Raw genomic sequence first — 24,730 nt, forward strand, 5'->3', positions numbered from 1 at the left:
CTGAGAGCTAAAGTGTGGTTTGAATTGCTGAATGCAGCTGTGGGTGTAGTCCCAAAGAAACAGAAATGAAATGCTTCCTGATATCTGGACAGAGCCAGTCAGTTGGAACAGTGTTCTGGTTTGTGCCCATGAAGAATAATAATGTACTGAAGCTATGATGCACATCTTCTGTCTTTCTTGCAATCTATTTGCTTTATTTCTTCTCAGCTGAAGGTGGGTTTTGTTCATTTGTTTGGTTAGCTGGTTGGTTGGATTGGTTTGTTTGCAGGAAAAGAGGAGGAGCGCTGTGCAGAAGAGCGAGCTCTGCTGGGTTGGTTCCAGCCTGTGCAACAATTTCCTGCAAGCACCGAGGGCCATTACGCACCTTGTCACCAGCTGGAAGGGCTTCCTCTGCTCAATTTACTTCATTGCCTGAAGAGCAGAGGAATATTTTTTTTATTAAAAGCTAGTCCACCAATGCACTCTGCTGAATGCTGTTTCTGTCCTCGAGAAACAAACAGAAAAAGAACAAATCCCAAGCCACAGATGTTCATATTTATTCTTTATCCTTGGCCTCAGCCTGTAAGGGTTTGAAATTCCAGCCTGGCATAGGCACCCGATTCCTCTCTCTAGGGGCTGCTGCGCTGGCTTGCAGTGTTTGCACACCCTGTACATCCGTGGCACCATATCCACTGACTGTTAGCACCACCCAAATCAGGGCATGAAGCCCTGCAGCTCTAGGAGAGGGGAAAAGATCCCAGGAGATTTATTACCTGTCACTTCTGATACATTTTGGATTCTTGTATATTACAAGGGAGATACATGCGGGCTTGCATTATTGGTGTTTTAGAAAAGAAGGGTAAAAAAAGTAAGCAAATGCACTAAGTAGATATTTCTTGTACTGTATGTTTCATCTGGATTAAAAACAAAACAAAACAACAACAAAACAAACTACAACAGCAACAAAAAACACACCTCTTGCTTTAATTAGACTTACTTTGCTTATGTTAAATATAATGGTATTGCTTTGATGCAATGTGGATATGTAGAAATAACTGGGTGAATGCATAATACAGCTCATAACTGCATACAATTACCATAGTAAATTAGTAATCCATTTTTTTAGAATATAGACTATGCACACTTCATTTTGTGTGTGATTTCATGAAAAATGCGAGGCCTTCATGTCTCGTTTCTCATTGTTCACATCATCTTGGCAGTAAAACATTATCAAAGGTACTTATGTTATACGATAGTTATACCACTCAGTTGTTGACCAACAGATAATCTGAAGATGAAACAAAGCAATATGTACTTTTTATCTTTATTACAGAAGTGCTAGGCTAGATTAAACATAAATTAAGCAATAGAAGCTTTATTGTTGTAAATAAAGTAGTTGTTTTGTTTATTTTAACACAATCTGGATGTCATGATATCCAGATGTTACTACAGGTAAATCTTTAACCATCATATAACCATCACATGAATATAACATCTGGTATTAAACACTTATCTATTTGTAAATCTCCTTTTTAAAAACTAAGAATTAATTATAACGTGCATGCTGTTGGTCATTCATGACTTTGGTAAGAGCTTGGGCCTCTATGAATAGGATATTCCCCAGGCATAGCCTTAGGTTTCTGAATTTCTGCCATTTGGTGCTGGAAGTCAGCTTTACCTCCAAATACTGTGCTGAGTATAGGCTGAAGGACACCTGGCTATACTATCTGGTATTTCAGAAAGCAGATTGCAATAGAGAAGCAGGACACAACTGCAGAATTCAGTTGTAAGTTCATGCTGGTCATATATTTGTTCTCCTCACTGAGCATATTTGTGTGGTTTCTTTCTCACCTTTTACACATCTTTATAGTCTTTCTCTCCTTTTTTAGTAGAAATGCCCTTTGCCTTTTTGGATGGCTGTGGAATTACTTATTTTGTCAAGATGGCAGACGTATTTGTTGCAGTTACTAGTCATATTCGGAAGGAGGTGGAACTGTTCAGTTCAGAACTAGCTGTGATCAGCCCAGCTGAACCAAATTCATTAAACTGTTACCCTAAATTAAAGACTGGGTGGGATGTACTAGGAAGTTGGCTAAACTGTATATGCAAAATTATGCATTAATCTTTTAAAGCACTGTTGATGTAACAGGAAAGAAACTTCATGGGAACACTATTCTGTTTAACTTTTTTTTTTTTTTTTTTTTTTTTTTTTACGGAAATATCGATTGTGTTCCCATGAAGTTTTTATTTTCCAATGAAATTTTATGGGATTATGGTTTAATGGATCATTGTACAAATCGTTTTCCTTCTCTGGAGGAAACAATAAGAAAAGATTGTTTCAGACTCATCCTTCTTCTGCAAGCTGCTGCTAACCTTATCAAACTTCTTCTGTTTTGTCAGGTATTAGACCAAGTCTGTTCAACAAGCACCAGGCAAGATTCAAGGCAGATTTACATGCCTGTCTGTCTCGATTCAGTGCCTAGTAAAATTACACAGAGGATTATTTTGGGAAATACTGAAAAACACTTGAAAGACGTACAGACTGGGGGATGAGAGGCTGGTGAGCAGCCCCACAGAAAGGAGTCTGGGGGTTCTGGTTGACAGCAAGTTGGACGCAAGCCAGCGGTGTGCAGTGACAGCCAGAAGGGCCAGCTGTGTCCTGGGGTGCATCAGGCATGGCTTGGCTAGCTGGGCGAGGGAGGGATTGTCCCACTCTGCTCTGCACTGGTGCAGCCTCACCTCGAGTACTGTGTGTGGCTTTGGGCATCACAACATAAGAAGGACATTCAACTGTTCGAGAGTGTCCAAAGGAGGGCTACAAAGATGGTGAAGGGTCTAGAGGGCAAGACGTATGAGGACTGGCTGAGGTGCTTTGGTTTGCTCAGCCCAGAGCAGAGCAGGCTGAGGGGAGGCCTCATGGCAGCCTTCAGCTCCTTCACGAGGGGAGCAGAGGGGCAGGCGCTGAGCTCTGCTCTCTGGGGACAGCAACCGGACTTTTTTCTCTTGTTTACAAATTGTCAGATGTAGCACTGCCACTCATATGTATTTGTTCCTAAATAGTCACTGAGAAATGACCATTACTGGAGCAAGTAGAGCAGAGGGGTTGCCAGGAGGCCTCTGTGCAAGGAAGGAGGTCAGTATTCCCATGTCCAAGCTGCACAGCTGGCTCCAGTTGTTGACTGAATCTTTTAATTTTCACTGTTTCATGTGCTAATTTCATTAAGCAATGAAACTAGTCCAGCCTTGAAATTAGCTTTGAGAAAACTTGTGTAAACAAAGCTTTGGACAGAGGTGCAAGAACAGTGAACAAATGAAGAGGAGAGAAGACAGGGACCAGGAGAAGGCATGGGCCATGGAGGCTACCTCAGCTTTGGCTAAGTGACTGTTGGGTGCCTTGCTGCGTCCCAGGTGAAAGACATCAATGCTGCTGTAACAGAATAAAAAACAATGGAAATTCAAGTATCAATTGAATTTAAATGAATTTGTGGGAAATAGTAATAATAATAATAATAAAGCTTGAACAGCTTGTATCCTTTCTCCCACCCAAAAGACAAACATTTCATTGTTTCTTTCAAGTTGACTTTGAAAGTGAGTGTGGATCTGAAGCTGATGAGTTCATCAAGTTCCAGTTCTGGGGAAATGAACCAAGAGTCAGTAAACAACCCCCCACCCTATCTGCTGTCCTACCCGGCATGAAGAAAGGCAGCTTTGTGCAAAATACAGGTCAATATCAGAGGACTACTTTTGGTATTGGCTCTTTGGATTTTTCTTCTGCAGCATCAGGGACTATGCAGAATTGTGGTCATAGAATGTAGTGACCATTGCATATGAAAACACTCATTTAATAAAATATTTTTAATAATAAAAACAATTTTTATAATAAACTATTTTTATAATAAAAATAGTTTAAAATAATAAAGCAAATAGTTAACTGTTGAATATATAATTATATTCCTTTGCTTCAATTATATTCCATTAAATCGAGAAAATCAAATCAAATAAAAAAAACACACAAGGAAAACAAAGCAAATGCAATCCAGTACAGGTTTGATGCTGTCATTGTTTTGATTGTGCATGTTGGGAAAATAAAATGTTTGTAACATCTTAAAAGGGTAAATAAATGTTGGTGTTACAACAGATATTCCTTAAATGAATAAATATTCCTTAAATGGAAGCATCTGTTGTTTTTTTTTTTCTTTTTTTTTTTTTCTGTTGACAGCAGGTGGCTGGCTGCAGGGTCAATACCTTTGGGAGGAGAAGAAGCTGGGGCTGCCCCGCTGGAGGTGCTTCTGGAAGAACAGATGTAAGCAAGGGCAAAACACTACCTGGCATTGAGGGCTGAGAGGAAAAAAGAGAGAACCAGCCCTGTGAACACCAAGATCAGATAAGATAGAGGGTGAAGTGCCAGGATCAGATATCCACACAGCAGGTATCCACAGGGACAGCCCCATGCCAGAGCAGGGGAAAATGGGGAGGAGTGGGAAGCAGGTGTTGTTTTAATTAGTCTTCTGTTTTTCACTATGAAAATCAATTTTAAATGGCCATAAATTAAATTAATTTTCCCCAAGCTGAGTCTGTTTTCCCCTTGACAATGTCTGATAAGTGATTTCCCTCTTCTTAGCTTGATCCAAGAGCTTTTCCACCTTGTTCTCTACATATGATGGATCCCAGACCCTGAGCAGGACGTCTCTTTAGATTCCCGAAGGCTTAATCTTTGGAGTTATTTCACATGTTCTCCTTCTCCATTGAACTATTAACAACATTTGTTGACTTTTCAATGTTTTCAATCTGGCTTTGCTTTTATTTAAAAAAAAAATAAATATTTATTTTACCAGCTCTTCAGGTATATGCAGCAGCTGTCCCAGCTTATTTAACAAGCCACCTCCCTTAATTCCATCAGTTCTTCTGAAGTAACTGTTTCTTCCATCTGGCTTGCAAAACCATAATAAGAAACTGCCTATATTTACAGAGTCAATGGACTGTTTGCGTGTCTAACAAAGTAACTTTTTACATGTATTTCTCCTTTCTGCTGTGACATTTGTTCTTCCTTTCTCCCTTTTTCTTTTGACTCTTCTCTGCTATATCAGGTTGGGTGTTGGCTGTTCTATGCCTGGACATTTAGGTTATGGGTTTCATGAAACATGAGAAACATGTTTCTGAGTTCTTGAGGTGTAATATGTCCGCCAATCAGTGATGACACCAAACGTATGTAAAACTAGCAACAGAAACAAACAGCATGTCACATCTTTATTTACATTATTATTATTATTAACAATAATAAATAATGATAATAATAATAACACACACTTCTCTAGATAAAAATTCAGATTTTTTTATTAAAAGAATAACTAAGGCCCTGAGCCACTTGATGACCACTGAAGATAGCCCTGCTTTGACTTGCAGGTTGGACCTCCAGAGACCTCTTCCAGACCAAATCTTTTGGAGTTTCTGGAGTTTTATATACTAATCAAACATTGTCAAATTTAGCAGTGCTGTGCAAAGGCAGTTTCTTCAGTGGGTACTCAGGTCAAGGGAAGAATCATCCATGGCCTGAAAAACAGCTTCTCTTCATAAAAATCCATTATAGGGTTCCACTGGATCCCATTATTTATTTGTTTTCTTAAATATGTTCCAAATTCTAGTGTGAGGTCTATGTAAAGGAGTCTGTAAAGTCTTAAGAGCTTCAGAGACAGAGACTGAGGAATGAATTTTCAGTTATTTTCTATGCTTACCTCTATCCCTGGACTTAAATCTTTCCACAGAACCAGGAGTTCGTGCAGTTTAACAATAATCAGTGTATGCCAGAGAATTTTGTCTTGAGTTTGTGACAAAATTTAAAAGATGACTTTGGTGGTTTCCAATTTGCAGTAGATGACTTGCAAAGCTTAAATGTAATGCCTTAGTCTCACTATCCTAGTGAAGATACAGCCCAACAGAGCATGAACAGGGGAGACCAGAAAGAGATAAAATGACTTTCTACTGAATTTCTACATGACATCTACTAGGACAAAAATACTCACAAAAGTAGTCTAGAGGGAATTCAAAGCAACTCAGTACCCTGGTTCCAAACTCTTCAGTCTCCCTAAGGTTAACCAACATGTAACTAATATTTGGGAAAGATGTGATGGTAATTTGCGTGATATTTGACTCAGTCCCTGAAACTGTAGATTCACAACAAATTTAAGGAATTAGAGATGTGATGGTTGTCTCAGCAGCAGGTGGGTATGTCTCCCCAAGGGAGGCCAGGCCAGTCAGAAAGGTCTCCATAAGCCCCTCCACTGCTTCTTACCGTGCTCTTCCACTTCTCCATATGCAGTAAAAAAAAAAAATGAAGGAAAATCGCTCCGATCCACTAAACCAACTTAAAGAGCAACTTTGGCTCAGATACCATCCAAAACCAAGAATGTTACATCAGTGACAGAGGGATGGAATGGAAAGATAGCAGCTATTGGAAGCACTTTTCATCTCTACCTTCTCTGAGGAAGGTGTCAGGTGTTGCCATCTTGCAGAACCAGGAAGCTATAAAAAAGTTGGGTAACAAATCAAGCATATCGTCATGTGTTAAGGAAGTACGAGTAGCAAGGGAATGTATTTGATATTGATTTAGTGAGGGGACAGGTTGGGCTGCTACACCCCTTTAGAGTCTCTGTCTATAAATTCTGGTTCCTGCTTTTACCAGGAGCTCCGAGATGGCTACTACCATGATCTTGTCTTGGATGGTAATGATGGGTCTTCATATGCAGCTGGATGCAGGTAAAGAGTCCCACTTCTGATCAACTTCATGGCTATATTTTACATCAAGCTAATGTTGACATTTAAAGGGAAAAGAGGATTAAATTTAGTAGCACTTCTTAGCTCAGTTGAAAACTGAGAGCAGATCAAACCTGTCAGGTGAGAAAATCGATAGTTATGTCCATTATTTTAACAGTTTCTTACTGGAACTGCTTAGTGAATTTCAACTTGTCTTCTCACCATTTTTTCTAAAGAGGTTAGTAACGGAAATTCAGATAAATACATTGTAAAGCCAGTGATAAAATTTTCTTAATCTTTGTATTTGAGTAATGAATTTGAAGATAAATATGCATTTTCTTGGTGAAATGCATGTTTATTTTAAAGGATGTGAGGTGCTCTTTGAACCATGCATTTTGTATTTGATTAAGTTTGTTGGTATCAATTACACAAATATCAGTGGGTCTCATGGGAGGGAGGATGGTTGCCCCAAAATCACTTGCACCTCCTTTTCCATGTGAGGCTTCCCTGGCTTAGCAGAGTGCCAGGATGCTGCTGTGAGAAACAGGCTGTTCCTTTTCAAGCAGCTGCTGTTGCATTCTTTGTGCGGGAGGAGGGAACAGAAACAGATCAAAAGCCTTTGCAACAGCTGCTATTTTTCCATCCATTCCTCTTTCAGTTGCAAAGTTCTGTCTTTAATTTGGCTTTTTGACTTTTTTGACTAATTTGACTTTGGACTGATTAACTGAAAGCAAAAACTTATTTTCCCTTTCTGTGTTACCCCCCAACTCTACACAGTGGAAGGAAATAGTTATTCAGTGCTGGTTCCAGGTTCAGTTTTTTACTTAATTCCTCCATAAATATTTGAGGTGCATTTAATGACACTGAAAAGTGAACTGGAATATTGATGTTCACCTCGAAAATGCTGAGTTGTCATTTAATCCTTTTATTATCATCCAATTCATTTAGATTTAAAGCCTTGCATGTGTGAGGAGCAGTGTGGTGAGAAATTCAGAAAGTTCCCCACTCACTGGATAAATTACATATCTCCCTGTCAGGATCCTCCTTTACATCCTGTAATTACTTTACGTAAACTGTGTGTTTAAGGGCCAGTGTTACAGGTCTTGTTGTACACAGTATTAGTCGGTAATTTTCAACTATCAGGTTGTCCATGGAGCAGGATTTTTATCCCTGATGGTAGCTGGACCTAATCTTTATAAATCAGCATATCCCTCTGTCAGTGTCACTAGGGTATCCTGTGCATGCAAACTTCCCATGTACATTAATTACCTTAACTCACGTATTGTTCTTTCAACTTTTTTTTTTTTTTTTTTGTTGGCTGCTTGCAAATCTGCGGTTTGGACACCAGCATCAATACCTCCAACAACAGGTAACTTAAAAGTAATACAAAAATGCACAATGTTCATAGAGTTGACCTTGCTAAATATTCTCTCCAAGCTGATGCTTGCATTTGAAAGCCTTGCTAATCCAGTTGTAGCAAACATAGTCACCCTACCAGTATAGGCAGGTGCCCTTCAGACTGGGCTCCCAGATGGTGAAATGTACAAATACAGAACCAGCATATGCATGCACTTCAGTTTCAGCATATAACTGTATATATACATTGCTCTTCTCCAAGAAAGAATGCAAGTAACTGCTCCAATTACCTTAAATAAATCAATGTTTGATCTAAAACCTTAAGATAATAAATGACGTGAAAAACAGCCTGTACAAAGGTATCTGAATGTGTAGAGAAAAGTTATCCAGATTTTGAACAGACAGATATTTTCACTGACTACAGGTCTGTACACTGGTTTCTGGTGACTTGTACTCAGACTGAGCAGGACCTCACTACTGCTGTGAAATTAATTTTGATTGTAGGATTGTTACTGTCTCCTGATCCTATAGCCTAATTTTTTCCTTGCTCTGCTGTGCTGTCATCTTACCAGACTCATCAGCTCAGTATTTTTTTAAAACTTCAGTTCTTACAAAGTAATGTAGTGACAATATAATTAAGGCAATCAGTTTTGTTTCTGGAACTGAAAGTAATAATTAAATTGACAATTATTAAATTACAATTATTAAAATGAGTCAAACGTTAAAACAAATATATTCATTTGGAAACCCTTTTTAAAGAGCCACACTCACCTGTTTTAAAGCTTTTAAATGTTTCTCTGTTAATTATGCTTTTTCTAAAGGTGAGATTTTAATCTAATATGCAAATCATGCACAAAAAATGGAAAAATTTACTCTGTAATGGGTACTTGCTGAGTTTATTGGTGTTGGCTTGATGAGTTTAATTCCAGATGCGTTTTTGGAAATGTTTGTTGATTTTCACTGGTATGCATACCAGTGAGATGAGTAATAATAATAGTATCCAGCCATGTAGATTTTAATAATTAATAATCTGAATTATTTAGTAATTAGTTTATAGTTAGTAAGTGCTTGAGTTTTCCAAGCTTAAAAATTTCTACATTGATTAGCAACAGGTAGATAGGCATTCTCAGTGCTTAGAGAACAGCATTTTGTGGAGGACTTTCCCAGTTACCCCTGAGTTGTTTCTAAATAGTTGCCCGCAGAAGCCTACACCTTTCTGGAATACACTGCTAAATATTCCTGTACATAAAATGCATGTTCACTTTAACAAGACTATAGAATTATCTAAGACTGTAGCTTAATTTGAATGAAGTGATTCTTGAAAAAAAATAATAAAATCACAATTCTCCAAGGATGTTTGGAGAGGTGTCAGCCATGATGCAGGAAGGATAGCGGTGGTCTATGTGCTGTCCCTCTCACAGGGTTTCAGTAACCCCATAAAGCCCTACCTCAGAACAGCTGAGCTCTCTAGGTCACGTTAAAGGAAGTACTGGAAGGAGATAGCCTGTTAGCCTGTCAGTCCCCTTTCCCACAGGTTGTCCTCGATCTATTGGTGCCACCTGGAGGATTTTCCATAAGGTGTATTGTGCAAAACCCTTATCAGGGACTGATGCGCTGACCTAGAGTTTATGTCACCAGCTGCAGTGAGATATGGATGAAACCAGAAAAGATATTGGAAGGAGGTGTGTTTTTTTTTTCTTGCTATGGAGAAAAAGAATTTTTCATAGTCTATTCCCACAGAAGAAGCAGAGCCATCGACTTCTGATCATATCAAGTGAAAAACAGCAGATATCTCAGAGAGGTCCTTTCACTTAACATGCATATGGAACTCTCCAGGCCAGTTGCATGTGAGAAATTTGTGTGGAGTCACAAAGAAATTTGATAATTAATGGGGGAAAAAAAAGTCCTGAAGTCTACAAAATATATATATTAAGAAAAATAATAAATGTTCTGGAGCTTTCTCAGTTTCTCAGACAAAAGTTTCTAGAGACTGGGGACGTATATTACAGAACTTTCAAATTATACTTGCTTTCTCAACCACCCCATAGGGTATCATGTATGTTTCTTTCTTCTCTAGAAGAAACAACAAATACAGCTTTCCCATCAACAGGGGCTGTTGGGACCATAAGTGTTTCAGCTAGGTCCATGCTGACTGGGGGTTGCTGGTTTCTGTGTAAAGGGGCTGTTCCCTTTCTGAGGGCTTCTGGTAATGGGGTGCTGATTCTGGGATAGCATTTTGTAGAAGTTTTCAATTATGTTTGCTTTCTAAAGCAACCCATAGAGTAACGTTTGTTTTTTCCTTCTCCAAAATTAGGAATAGATACAGCTGTTCCAACAACAATCCAGCCCACTGGAAGTAAGTAGCATGTATAAGATTTATTTTTTCTCTCTCTTTTTTTTTTTTTTTTTTTTTTTTTTTTTTTTTTTGTAATGATAGCAATCACTTTAGATTTTCCTAATCCTCTTTGTTGTTGAGCAGTAATTTGTCCGATGAAGAGGCTTTTGTGCTTGCTGTTTGTTGGAGCTGGGGAGGTGTGAGTGCGCGTAGTTATTTGGAGGGCCTTTATCATAGAACCATTAGGGTTGGAAAAGCCCTCCAAGACCATCTGGTCCAACCACCCCCTACTACCACTATCACCCACTGAACCCTGTCCCCATGCACCACGTCCAACCTCTCCTGGAGCACCCCCAGGGATGGTGCCACCACCACCTCCCTGGGCAACCCGTCCCAATGCCTGGCTGCTCTTCCTGAGGAGAAATGGCTCCTGGTTCCCAACCTGAGCCTCCCCAGGCACAACTTGAGGCCATTCCGTCTGGTCCTATCACAGTTACCTGTGAGAAGAGGCCGACCCCCAGCTCCCCACACCTTCCTTTCAGGGAGCTGTAGAGAGCAATGAGGTCTGCTCTGAGCCTGTTCTCTCCAGACTAAACACCGCCAGTGCCCTCAGCTGAACCTCACAGAACTTGTGCAGGGTCATAGAGCAGGCATTGAGCCAGAGCTTCCCCTGCAAGATCTCTTTTGACTGGGGATTGTCTGGGGTCTCTCGGGAAAGAGCACAGTGTGTTGACAACTCCCAAAAGATTTATCCTAATTTTGTTCTTCTCTCTTTTTTTCCCTACTGCTGCTGCTGCTGCTCCCCATGTGCAGTCATAGCTGATGGTGAGTCTGCCGGACAGGGCGCTGTGGCCCCATGCACTGCAAAGCACGTGCCCAATGCTGCCCCAGCCTCGTCATCCACCAGCGGGGAGGCCGGGACGGGGCAGCCAGCCCTATGTGATGCTGTGGGTGGCTCCCGCACACACCTAACGCAGCATCTTGTTGTCTTTCCAAGAGCTGGAGCTGCGTCTGACCGAAGGGCCTGACCGCTGTGCTGGCAACGTGGAAATCGACTATTTTGGAATGAACGCAAAAGTGTGTGGCTTCCAGTGGGACATGAACGATGCTCAGGTTGTGTGCAGGCAGCTTGGCTGTGGCTCACCTGTCAGCGTGATGGACTATTTCTCCTCAAGCGATTCGTATCCGTGGTACCAGAGGACCGCGGTGGCTTGTGACGGCTCTGAAACCTCTTTGCTGTTTTGCCCTTCTGACTACGTGTCCTCCGAATGCCAACACGGGACTGCTTCTGTCATCTGCTCAGGTAGGATGTTATGTTGTGGTGGCTTTTTCCTGAAGGGACCCGGTGTGGTGTTTGTCTCAGGTTAGTCAAAGCTGGCCAGCCCTTGCTGTGTGCTGTGCTGCAGGTTTGGCGTGTGTGTCCCTGTGGTGAATTAATTGCATAATTGCAAGTGCCTCACACTCTCATGTTCTCTATTTTCAGTCCCGTGACTAACAGAGCCCCCAGTGAAAGGTTGCAGAATTTTCTGTTTGTATCCATCTTATCAGCGATGTACTCTGTGTCCTGGCTTCAGGTCTGGGCTGCAGTTATAGAAACTGGGTAACTTCCTTGATATTCAGGGAGACACTGCTATTGCAAGTGATCTTTTTGGATGTAACAGCTGCTTAATGGGACAGAGAAATTGTGTGCTGGTCTGCCGTGTAGCCTGGTGGCTATGCCCTTGAGCAAGTCCTGGGGCTGTTGGGACCATATTCATTTCACTCAGTCCAGCTTGGTCACAACTCTGACTGGGGATTTCTGGTTTCTTTGCTCTGGAAGCCCCTTTGAGGATGTGTTGACACCCAAAAGGTTATTTCTCTTAGCCAAAATGTTCCTCGTTCACCTGCTGCTTTTTGTCTGCAGTGCCAGATAGCCCCAGCTCGACTTCCACTGTGCCTCAACTTCAGGTACGTTTGGAGGGTTTGGATGCTCTGATTACCTCCTGCCTCTGCTGAGGGTCACAGGCTCACAGAATGGTTGTATTTGGAAGGGATTTCTAAAGATCATCTTATCTACCCCCCTTGCTAAGGCAAGTTGCCTATAGCTGGTTTCTGAGGACTATGCCTTGGCTTCTTGACTATCTCCAACAACGGAGACTCCAACATCTCTCTTGACAACCTGTGCCACTGCTCAGTCATCCTCACAGTGCTGTGTTTCCTTGTGTTCTGATGGAACATATACTCAGCATCAAAGGCAGTGCCCCGATGGAATGTCTCAAGTTTATTTTGGGGTGTGTGTGGATGAGAGTAGGCAGAGGAACTGCTTGGTCATGGCTGTAGTCAATGAGGAGAACGTTACTGCTCATAATTTTAGGGCATATTCTTCTTCATTTAATAATGAAGAAACAACTAGATTACTCCAAAAAACCCTCAGGTTATTCCAAAATAATAGTGCAGGTGAGTTCTCATCCAGTGTAGTTAAATATGTCTGTAGATGAGCAACAGTTATGCAACTTCTTATCAGTTATTGTTTTCTACCATTTCATGTGTACGGTTATTCTACTAATCATTATTTCAGTTGATCATTTTAGTATAATATTTTAGGATGGCCCATATTTCAAACATTTATTTGTTCACATAGTTAATATTAGATCAATTAAGTGAGACAAAGGTTCTTCATGTTTGCTAGAAGCTGAAATTAAAACTTGAAGACCTATTTAGAATACATCTATTCTAGATGTATTTGGAAATACATCTATTCTAGACGTATTTGGAATATAATTCAAAAGATTTACACATTTATATTTTCTCTGAATAGCTTCAGCCTGTACTGAAAAAAAAATCCTAGAAATCTATGTTTATTTTCCCCCTAAACTTTCTTAGATCTTGATTCATCTGTTAGGATGCAAGTGATCTATATATAAATACTGTGTTCAGTTTTGGCTTCCCCACTACAAGAAGGATATTGAGTTGCTCAAGTGTGTGCAGAGTCTACCAACAAAGCTGATGAAGGGACTACAGAACAAGACTTATGAGGAGCAACTGAGGGAATTGTGTTGTTTGTTCTGGAGGACAGAAGGTTGAGGGGAGACCCGAAAGGAGGTTTCAGTGAGGAGAGTGTCAGTCTCTTTTCTTAGGTGACAAGTGATGGGCTGTGAGGAAATGGCCTCAAGTTGTGCCAGGGGAGGTTTAGGTTGGATATTTGGAAGGATTTCGTCATGGAGAGGGTGACTGAGCATTGGAACATGTTGCCCAGGGAAGTGGTTGATGTACCTTGGATGTATCAGAGTGCAAGAAATAGATTAATATTTAAATGGCATCTAGAATGCCATTTTCTCCCCATTTTTTTATGTTTTGGAAATAACAAGATGAGGAATCAAATGTAACCAGGACCTCTCATCCTTCCTAGAACCAGACTCTTTTGGCATCCTGGAGAACATGAATTCAGCTTCTGCTCCAATTGGTATCTCTCATACTCCATTTATTACTGCTGTCATGGCCCTGACAGCTGCTGTTTTCACTCTTGTTGGTTTCTTTTGAAACACAGTGAAGAAATCAATTCCATATCAGATCACATGAGATTTGGTAAACACCTGCAGCAGATCACATTGGTTGAGTAATTTGATGGATTGAGTAATGTCCTTGCATTGAGTAATCTCCTCGACAATTCAAGATTAAAGGCTTTCTGTGGTGATAGATAACCTCATGGGAAGAGACGGGCTTGACATAACTCAGCACTGAATGAAGCCAGAAGACCAGCAAAGGTTTGCAGCCAAGTAACAACCTTCAAATTAGTCAGTTGCCACCTACAATATTAGGCTGTCAAATCTTAACACTCCATCTTAATCAGCTTCCTCCTCTCAAGATGAATATCTGGCATCTGCCAGTGAAAAATATAGCCTGGGTTGTGGGGAACCCACATGGCCAATTCTTGCTCCACACCAAACAAGAGTTTGTTTCTAGTTTCCTCAGACGTAAATTACGATCAATAGCCCTTCCTTTCCACAGGGGAGTTGTGAGTCCATCAGACAATGTGTGCTGCATAATAACCAGTAACAGGACCTACCTAAGTACCTCTGAAAGGCAACAGATATCAGAAAGGCTCCACAATAAATCATGATGCGACGTGTATATTTCAATTTACCCTTCAGGCAAGGGTAGGACTATTGAAGCTTCCCTGCAATGTTTTCTGTTGCTACTACAGTCAGTGCTAGTAGGCAAAATATTTGAATACAAGTACTGCTTTAATACTTTAGTAAGATTCCTTTTAAGTCCTGTTCTATCACTTCAGATTTTCTGAGGTGGAGATGAAATTTTGCATGGCATAATCAAATATTCCAGATGGATAAAATTTTACACATCTAAAATACCTAGACAAGCATACATGACTGAAAAAAAAAAAAAAAAAAAAAAAAAAGAGAGAGAGAAATGATTCTTCCAATTGCGTATGGATATTTTGTGACTAGTTCTTCAGGAAGATTCTTCTTGAGAAAATGTAGATTTGAGCTACTTTCAATTATGGCTGATTTTCAACATAAAATATGTAATCACCAAATCAGGAAGGCAGTGTTTCTAGTGTGATATTTCTGTTTTCATTCCTGCAACCATCTTTGCATTTGAACTCAGAAGTTTTCCTGTTTCAATGAGCATCATGTAAAATAAAGAATTTTTTCCAAGCAACATGCTGTGTATATATGGGATTCTTCTGTAAAAACACAGGCACATGACATACCTGGGTTCTGGAAAAATCCAGGAAGACCTTATTTGTCTTCCTGGTCTAGAACCTTATTTGTCACTGGCCCAGATCTTCTGTGAGATAAGCCCTGCGTAATGTCATACGTCTGTGGCTTACTGGCTAACACAGGTACATCTGTAAAACTCATACAAATCCTTACCATGCTATTACCACAATGGGAAAATTATAGCCTAGCACTTTACTCTCAAACAAAGGCAATTCTGGAAACCAACTTGAAAGTCCTTTGTTTATTTTTCTTTGTCAACGGGTAAGGTCAAATGAAGTCAGTATAACTTTTTTAGGTAACAGCATAGTTCTGCCATATGCAACGGTGGCGATTCATCTGCTGGAAGGAAAGACAGTTAGCAGGTGCAACAAATGAGCATCATTAGGGCTTAATGGGGCTTAATGACCTTCCCAGAATGCAGTGTGGAACAAACATTTTGGCCATCACAAGAGAGCAAACAGAGCGTTGGTCCAAGAGTGCCAGTTAGGGCTTCTCCTCCTCCTGTTTTCCCAAGCAGCAATAAATGTTGTGGATGGTACATGTTGGACCGAGATACCAGGAGTTCCTCCTCTGCTAGCCCATCAGGGGGCAGCTTCTGAGAATATCTTTGGAGAAGCTGACTCTAAGAAGTGCTGTACTTCCTTGTTCCTTGCCTGCAGGTGCCTGCATGAGCTGGACTGTGCCTCTAGAGACTTTGGCACAAAATAGGATGTGTCAGAGGCAGAGCACAATGCTATTGGCAGTGAGGAGCACCTCATTGGATCCCTTATTGCTGGGCAACTTTGGTTTGATGTCTCTGGAACATGCGTTTTTGTCTTTTATCACTGCATTGCATGTGTTCGAGGCTGGCTCTGGGCTGTGGCCAAGGCAGATAGAACCAGCCTTTAACGGCTGCTGTTAGGGCAGTCCCTTTTAAGTCGATCGACCTTTGGTACCTTTATTGCAACATTCAGATGCTTAGGAAAGTGAAGAGAGCAAAGCCTTGCTTTTTATTATTCCTAAGGTTAACCTGCTTAGGTGTATCTGGGGGAGGAAGCTGTAAATGGGCAAACTGAGCTTCTGTTACAGCCTTCCTGCTTTGGAGCATGTTCAAAACTTCTCTGAGGAAGACACCTAGATCAGCATTCAATGTCTTTTGGCTCACCGCTGAAATAGAGTAATTGCGTGCTGCAGGGGATTTTTTTTCCGTGGAAGGTTTCTGATGGAGAAGGAGATTGAAAAGGTGGAACTTAGACTGTGAACTGGACTGGTTGAACATTTGATGATTCACGTGTACTTAATGCTTAGGACCAAAGAATATGGAGTAGCTAGAGAGCTATAATAAATTTTTGGTTTTGTTAAAATACAAACCAAATTGCCCCCATAATTTCCTCCTCTACTAAATACTGCTGGATGAATGGAAAAGATATGAGCATCACTACAGCCTTATTTACACTGACTTATTTGCACTAGGATCTGAAGTTTTCCTCACTATTTCTTAGTTATGTGTTGTTAAGTCTCATAGTAATGTCTTGTGCATCTACATATCAAATCTCAAATTTTAGGTGAAGGGTATAGTTGTTAAAGCTCTCTTAGTAAATACAAATAATGGTTGGTAATAGTTAACATCTACTCTTACACTCTTTTAAATCATTCTTACATGCCCTGCTAATGCTTATTTGAAAAGGCTCGTGTTAATGTTTATTTGTCTTTCAAAGCTTTTTGTCAGTTCAAGGAAAACATATTATTACTGTTCTTAGCTCAGGTTCTTGGTTCAAAACTTCACTAATTTTACTACAAAATGGGGTGGCAGCTACAAGGTGTACAATGGAATAAGTCAGTGGCTCTTGTATTTTTCCCTTTTTGAAAGGATGATTCATGCATCCTTATGACAAGACAGAGTGGATTTATAATATTATTGTATTCACACAAACCAGGCAACACCAAAGGCTACTGCGGCACAATGAAATCCTCAGGATAGAAATATAGACCTTACAGGGGGCGAGATGTATGCGATTCTTGCAAAACCTAACTTGCAAACACAAAGTATAATCCTTTTAGGATATTTGTTTTAAACAATTCTATAGATCTTCACTGTTTTTGGACCATATCTGTTGAGTTTGCAATCAATCTAATAAAACTGAATGTCAGTGAAAACCATAACATATTTTAATCGCTTCATTTTAGGGTGCATACATCACCTTTCCCTTCCTTCTGATGTTTTTTTAGAAAAGTAGAGCAATACAAAATTCTTATCTAACAAGGATGTACTTGCAAGGTCCAAGGTGACTGGGTTAGAAAGCTAAAGTCCTATCATCAGGTTGTGAGCATGTGGGCCAGTGAGCATAACTCAGCTGAGGAATTGCAGTTGGCCAGTGCTTGGCCCTGCATTATTCTATGACCAGCTTCTAGGCTCTCTTCTTTAAACAAATGCTTGGCTGCTATTTAGGTGATGCCAAGCACAGGCTGGAGCCCATTAGACCCCATTGCTTGTTCTAATTACCTGAGAGCACTCGTGTTTTGTCTTCATACTAACGTACAAAACCTACTGCTTGACATTGGTATGGTCATGCTGAAGTTGTGCTGGGCTTTGTAGAAAGGCATTTAATAGGCTGGCTTGGCCTTTGGAAGTTTTCCAGTGTAGGATCTTGAAGCATGGTGCCCTCAGTATGCACCATCGTTGTGAAAAGTATGAACCGAGGACATCACCTGAGCCATAAGCATTTCAGCAAACATCTTCATAATGGATTTTGAGAAGTATCTTGGAGGCCTGGTTTTGCAGAGAGGTAGGCAAACACTTAACTATGCTCAGTATTTCCAAAACTTTCAGGAGAAAATTGTTGCTAATTTTAATGTTTAATTTTAATTGTAATGTTTAATTTTAATGACCTACATTGGCTCCCAGTTAAGCTGTGATTATGTAGTGCAACATATAATGCAGCATTAAGTGTGCAAAATTGACTTCACGAGGTGCGGTGAAATTTGTTAACTTCCTTTCCCTGTCTACACATTTTTATATAATGCATAGTAATGGGGAGGCAGGGGAGAGGAACAGGTGTATTTATACCTTTAATTTAGTAAGTACGATGCTCCTGTTGCTTCACAGAGTATCACATGTGAGGCACCTACCATATTATAAAAAGCACATTTCCAGACTGGCAGAAATGACCCACACAGTTAGGCGTGAAAAAAGAAAGAAAGAAAAAAAAAAAGAAGTTGAACATACTGCACTTTGCACTCCATCCTGATGCAGTGGAAAATAAGAAATAGATACAGGTCAGAAAGCAGGGCCATGTTGGACTAAGTATTAGATTGGAGATATGAAGAAAAAAATTTATTGATTGATTTTTTTTTTTCCATTGGTGACGATTTTAACTATTAAAAATACACATTCCTAAGTCAAACTGCCACAAGAAGTAAAACCAAACATTTAGGGAAATGTTATTTTGGCACTCAACTTTGATTTGTCATTTAAAGTGGAATTATATTGTTGTTAATCTTGCAAAAGAAACGCAGTCATATTCAGCTGTCATATTTCTTAACACAATATTTTTCATTGCATTTCTTCATTACACTTACCGAAGTTCAGAACAGATCTAGTTTTCTAACAAGAATTATTTAACTAGATATTGATTTAAAGTATTTATCGTTGTTGGTGATTGACAGATATGCCCCAGAGCTGAACAAGTGCTTTGGGTCGATATGTTTTTTAGTTTCAGTTCCATTTCCTGCAATGGACGTACCTAATTCTTCTTCATGCAAAGGATTTATAAGTGACTTATTATAGAATGTGTTAATAAATCCTATTGTTAAAAAGTATTACCAGACGTTAAACTTCCAACAGTCTGTACCAGTCACCTTATCAGCATAGCACCAGATTTGATTATCTTTCTTGAAGTCTGAAAGACAATGCCTTGGCCATGCAAGTGGTCTTCCTAGCCTTGCATGGCTCCGTTAACAAGGTCAGGAATTGTGCAAGCTCTTCTTTGGAAGAGATGGATGTTTTGGAGAAGTTCAATTTTGAAAAGATGGTATTGAGAATAGAGCTGTGGAAAATTTAGATAATCATTCTTCTGTTGGGAGAGGTCTGTAAATCACCAACAATTTCACAGCAGGTGATATTGCTGCTTTGGTGACATGAACATAAGAAATCTGCTTATTGATTAGTGATAGCTATAAACAACCTCCTCACATTTCAGTCAGCACTTACCAGAAATGCTAATTGCATGGATTTTTTAAGAAGAGAAGTGTTAGCAAGGAGTTTATGTTTTGTCTCAACCTTACCTCAAGAGACTTTTTTTTTTTTTTTTCTTTTTAATTGAACTTCCCGTTGTTCATGATGACTAGCTTTTCTGGTTTGTTTTGGGGATTTTCTAATACACCTCTGTCTATACAGGCGGTAGGGCTTGTTACCCTGGCAAAAATCCAGTTGCCCTGCTGAAGCTCAGTATGTGCAAGGATGAGAGCCTCCCCTGTTCTTCTTCCAGAGCTTGTCTGAAAGCTCTTAAACGCTTGGGTCCTTCAGCTGGGAAAATCAAAACCCAGTAATCTGGACTTTGCCATTATCACCCTTGCTTTTTTTCTGCTTTTTAACCTCTGAAACAAGATAAAATCCACGAGATACAGCTCTGGGCAGCACAATGTAGATATCTACTGTGCAAGCTACCAGTTAGGAAATCTTGGGGAACACCTACGTAAGCTGGGCTGATAATGAAAACCAGCGCTGGCCATCACTGTAAACTTATCTCTGGGAATCAAGACTGTTAGTCCTGCTGGGTTCTGTAGGGTCAAAAGAGTTAAGTATTTGTAATTTTTTTTTTCCCCACTTAAAACTACAGGTGTTCCTCCCCACATCTGTATACTTGAAACAGAGATATAATGAGACATGGGACTGGAATTTAGTATGACAAATAACAGAAAGGAATGCTTACTCTACTAGCTTTTGAATTTCCTCAAGTACCACATGTAAAAAAAAATAAATAAGCACACTATTTTTTTTTATCCAATAATATTTCCTGCAAATAAAATGTATTATTTTTAAGTAGCTTAATTCATCTCTTTCTTTGCATTTTTATGTTTAATCACAGGATAATTTTTAGATGATGACAAGCTCTGGCAGGTATATAGGATGAAGGGAATGTCCTTGACAAAGATACCATGTTGTGGTGAGATAATTAGTTTTAATGAGTTTTTCCAAGTTCAGAAAGTCATTGAAAGTCTCTAGAAGTAAGCTATTGTTGTCGTGTTCTGAGAACAAAGGGAAAAATCTGTCTAGTTAAAACAAGACATGGAAACATGGTCTTGAAAGGAGCTGGAATGGTTAAAATCTTCTAGACAAAATGATTTATGTGGGTTAATTTCAGCTTTCTCTAGGAGTTTGCTGCTTAACAGTTTGAATATGCTGTAAAGTAGCATAAAAGTTGAATAACCTGCTGTAAGTGGGTTGGTGCTGGGAAGTAATCACTGTGCAACTACTAAATGTGTGAGGAGTCATTTCACAGGAGACTTCCTGCTGTGATTTTGGTATGTGCAGTATAAAGTAGAGGTACTAAGGGATTTTTTTGTACAGAGGATGCTGGCATTCTAGCAGATGTAAATCAAAGGTTATTAAATCTGAAGATATAGGGCCTAAGCTAACTTAAAAATGTTGACTGGAAATGTCAGAAATTTCCTCTTAGGCTAGAATAGGGTGAGGCCTGGCAAGAACTCTGAAAGCCTAGTTTGTGATAAAGAGCTGTGCTTGCAGATTTAATGTAGATAAATTAAACCACTCCACCTCTAGTCCTCTTCTGTTCTTGAACCTCCTTGACATCATCCATAAATTTTCTATTCATGGTACCACAGAACAGCCGAGGCTGAATGGCAACTCTGGAGATCATCTGGTCCACCTTCCTTCTCTAGGTGGGGTCACCAAAAGCAGGTTGCTCAGGACTGTGCCCAGTCAGATTTGACTATCTGTAAGGATGGAGGAATCCACAGCCTTGCTGGGCAACCTGTGCCAGTTGTTGACCCTGTGGCACAGAGCTGTGTAGGGAGCGGTTCTTGAAGAGCTGCTGCCTGTGGGCAGCCCCTGCAGGCTCAGTTTGGGAAGGATGGCATCCCATGGGAGGGACCCCACGGGGAGCAGAGGCAGAGAGGAACCATGACGGCGTGGCAGAGACAAAGGGTCAGTGACTGACCACAGCCCCCATTCCCCTGCACTGCTCAAGAGGAGGTAGGGGAGGGTGGATGGAGGGTAAGGTGTTTTTTGTTCACTTTTAGATCTCACTGCTCTAGTCTGTTAGTAGTAAGCGACAACTGACATTAATCTCCCTCACGTTGTGTCTGTTTTGCCCATGATGGTAACTGGTGAGTAATCTCCCTGTCACTATCTCACCCCATGAGTTTTTTTTTCCTTTTTTTTTTTTTTTTCATATTTTCTCCACCTGTTCTGTGTAGGAGGGGGAGTAAGAGAGCGGTGTGGTGGAGCTGAGTTAGCCACCGGTGTGAAACCAGCATGCTCACCAGTGCTGAGTGCAGGGGACAATGGATCACCGCCCTCGGCTGCTGGCAACGCTTCTGAATGTGGTACCAGCATGCCATTGTCCATCTTTGCTGCAAGGGCACATTGTGGGATCAATTTGCTCCCCAGGACCCCCAGGTTCCTTGTCTGCAAAACTGCTTTCCAGCTGGTTGAGCAACTCGGCCTGTAAAAAAATGTTATTTTTCAAGAATTTAGAGGAAGGAAAATGACCCTACAGCCCCTTCCGACTCATGATGTGTGATCACTCCACTGAGCACATGGTATTGTTTTTCCTTTTGTCAGGAACAGCAGAGCTGTGAATAGCAATGTTCATGCTTCCATTTCTTCATTACATGAATACAATCACTTGTATTTACCATTGTGCTCCAGTTTGTTTGCTCTTCTCAGTGACTGCTTTGACAACTTCTGATTCTGTTTCTGGACCCTGGTCTTTTGTCCTTTCTTCCTCTATTCTAGTGCTGTTAACCTTTTCAGAAAGAGAATTCCTTATTCCCTTTGTTTCTAGACCCAAGCTGTGCCTTGCTGCAGGAGGAAGGTTGGAGTCTACCATCAGGAATCATGAATTATGTCAGCTATGTGGTTTGATTAGTGTTTGTGTCATAGCCAAAATGGACAGATAAGTATAGCCTGTATGAAGTGCAATGAACAGAATATTAGACCAACAAATGTCCTATTTTTAGCTGGCCTGAGTTTCTTCTCATCACATGAGGAGAAACAGTCGAAGTGAAATATAGTGACTCGAGTTAACAAATTAGCAGGACAGGCTATTGTTCCCTAAGCATTCTAAAACTGCATTAAGACTTCACACAGACCAAGCAATGAAACCAGTTCAACAGAACTTTTGGTTTTTCTTCAACCCATATTTCTTTCTCTTTTGATAAACTTCATGATTCAAAAGGTTGAAGGAAGTTTTATTGCCAAATTCAGCTAAGGAGCATAGTGGTAGATTGAGGGAAGACACTGCTAAACCAGAGCAAGCTCAACAGAGGTCCCTGGTTAGGCTTAGTAAGAGTATTTAACAAATAGCTGACATTAATTTATTTTTGATACCAGACTCAATTGCATGTATGATGTGCTGTTTGTTGACAAGCAACAGAGAAGCAAGCGTGTAATTTCAAGAGGAAACCATCAGAAATATAAACATATATGAGACCAGAATTCTTTCTTGAAGGATTCATCAGAAAGCCTGGTATGAATTTGATGCCTCACCTTGCAATGCATTACAGTCTGCTTAATTAAGCCATTAGCTACAAGCAGCAAATAAATAAAATTGGAATGGTAGGTGCAAAGAAACACATCGGTTCACCAGTCTGGTTCCAAAGGTAATGCTGTGCCTGCACACAAGTCAAATATATAGTTAAGATAATTTGTATTAGTGATGACAGCACAAATTTTACGGGAAATGGAAACTTTGTTCTACATAGGTTATCTTTCTGTAAAGATCAGGTAGTCATAAAAATATTGGATAAGAAATCAGACATAACTTGGGCCATGACTGTTAAACTATATTTCATAATCACCTATTGTTTGGACAGACTGGCCTTGGAAGCCTCACCCTTTCACAGGGGTAGAAGTATAAATTCTGATGCTCTGTGTTATTGGCACCTCTTGGCAAGATGGGTACCAACAAGATCTTGCTTTTCTTCTTAAGTACAGCTCTTCTGGATGCCACCACAGGTAAACCACTTAAAATTTTTAAAACTAGTATTTCAAAAAAAAAAAAAGTAGAAAAAAGGGGATGTCTTATGCTTCTGCAGTGGTTCCATACATGTAACTCATGTGCTAATATTATCAACTTTGTGCAAAGATTGGATGTAAAATGGTCTACAATTTGATAGCATTGTGTTGTCTTATTAAAAATATGATCCATTCAACATTGTGATTAATTATTATTTATATTTAAGTAAATTTATTACAATGAAACCAATATCGTTCCAACTTTTATAGTAGTGTCCTGTGGCATAGATTAAACCAAATTTAGAAAAAAATAAACTACCTTGAAAGTACTAATAAAAGACTGCATAAATCTGTGTTCTTCAATATGAAATAAAGAAGAAATGTCATTCCTTGGCTGTAATCTATACTTGCTTTAAAATAATTCAAGGTTAACCTTCTAGATGCTTATGGAATCACCCAATACTTATTTAACTTTATATAACTTAATCGAAGCACAATAGTAAGACACAGTTGCTATCATGCATGGCATCATGTAGTACCAGGGACATGAATTTTCCTCCCAGTTATGCCACTGAGATGGTCATGCACACAGATGGAAAACCTGGAGACTGTAAAAACCCAGCCTTGCACATTTCCACAACCAAATCATAACAGTGACAGTGTTCAGGTATGTTGTGCTTTCTCAGAAACCAACATTTAGTATCACCAAGGACTTTCTAAATAGTATTGATATTTTACAAGGGTGATATCTTGGACTTGCCATTCTCAGCAGACACCTCCTGAGCAGTATTACACCTGTCAGCATCATGGTTTGCATTAACAAGGGGACTTCCCAGCTTTAATTCAGGCACATGTGCTTTTAAGACATAGGCAAAAAAAAAAAAAAAAAAAAAAAAAAAGTGTTATACTCCTTCTAGGGAAACCTGTCTGTTTGCTGAAACCTATCTGTTGTTCTCTGCAGCTATGAAAAAAAAACATCCTTTGCATCCTTCCAGTATTTAAAACATATTGGTGGGAAAAATATACAGCAGACCCTTTTCCTAAAACACATTTTCAGCAACTCTCCCTCACACCGCTCCTGTCTGTCTTGTCAGAAGATGCATCAGTGTGCTGTTGTAATAGTCATTCCGTGGATTGAGTATGTCTCAGAAAGTTTGTCCAGCTGTTTTGTTTTCCTATTGTAAACCTATTGTCTCAACTGAAATTTATAGCCCTAGAAAAAGCAATCTGCATAGTTTTTATTGATTTATTTTAAATTGCTTACAAATTGCATTTCTGTCAGTTTCTACGTTAGACTGGACAACTAAATCCCTATCCAAGGCATTAGATTGTACAACCAAATACACAACTATCTATCTGAGAAGTAGATAAAAATGAAAAAGGAGGAATTCTGGAGAAATTCTCTCTTTT

At 39.9% G+C, this 24,730-nt stretch overlaps 1 protein-coding gene across 1 annotated transcript in view; it reads left to right on the top strand.

Moving 5' to 3' along the window:
* Positions 1 to 6,668: 6,668 nt before the first annotated feature.
* LOC311211670 (scavenger receptor cysteine-rich domain-containing protein DMBT1-like) overlaps positions 6,669 to 24,730 on the top strand; it is a gene marked incomplete at both ends in the record, with an annotated part of 39,448 nt that continues 21,386 nt past the window's right edge. Inside the window, 2 exons of the mRNA XM_084290568.1 lie at positions 6,669 to 6,732; positions 11,418 to 11,723. Coding sequence (XP_084146694.1) covers positions 6,669 to 6,732; positions 11,418 to 11,723 — 370 coding nt within the window. The remainder of the gene's footprint in view (positions 6,733 to 11,417; positions 11,724 to 24,730) is intronic.

The sequence above is a fragment of the Netta rufina genome, assembly GCF_964035555.1.
Source record: "Netta rufina genome assembly, chromosome: 7".
Classification (NCBI taxonomy): Eukaryota; Metazoa; Chordata; class Aves; order Anseriformes; family Anatidae; genus Netta; species Netta rufina.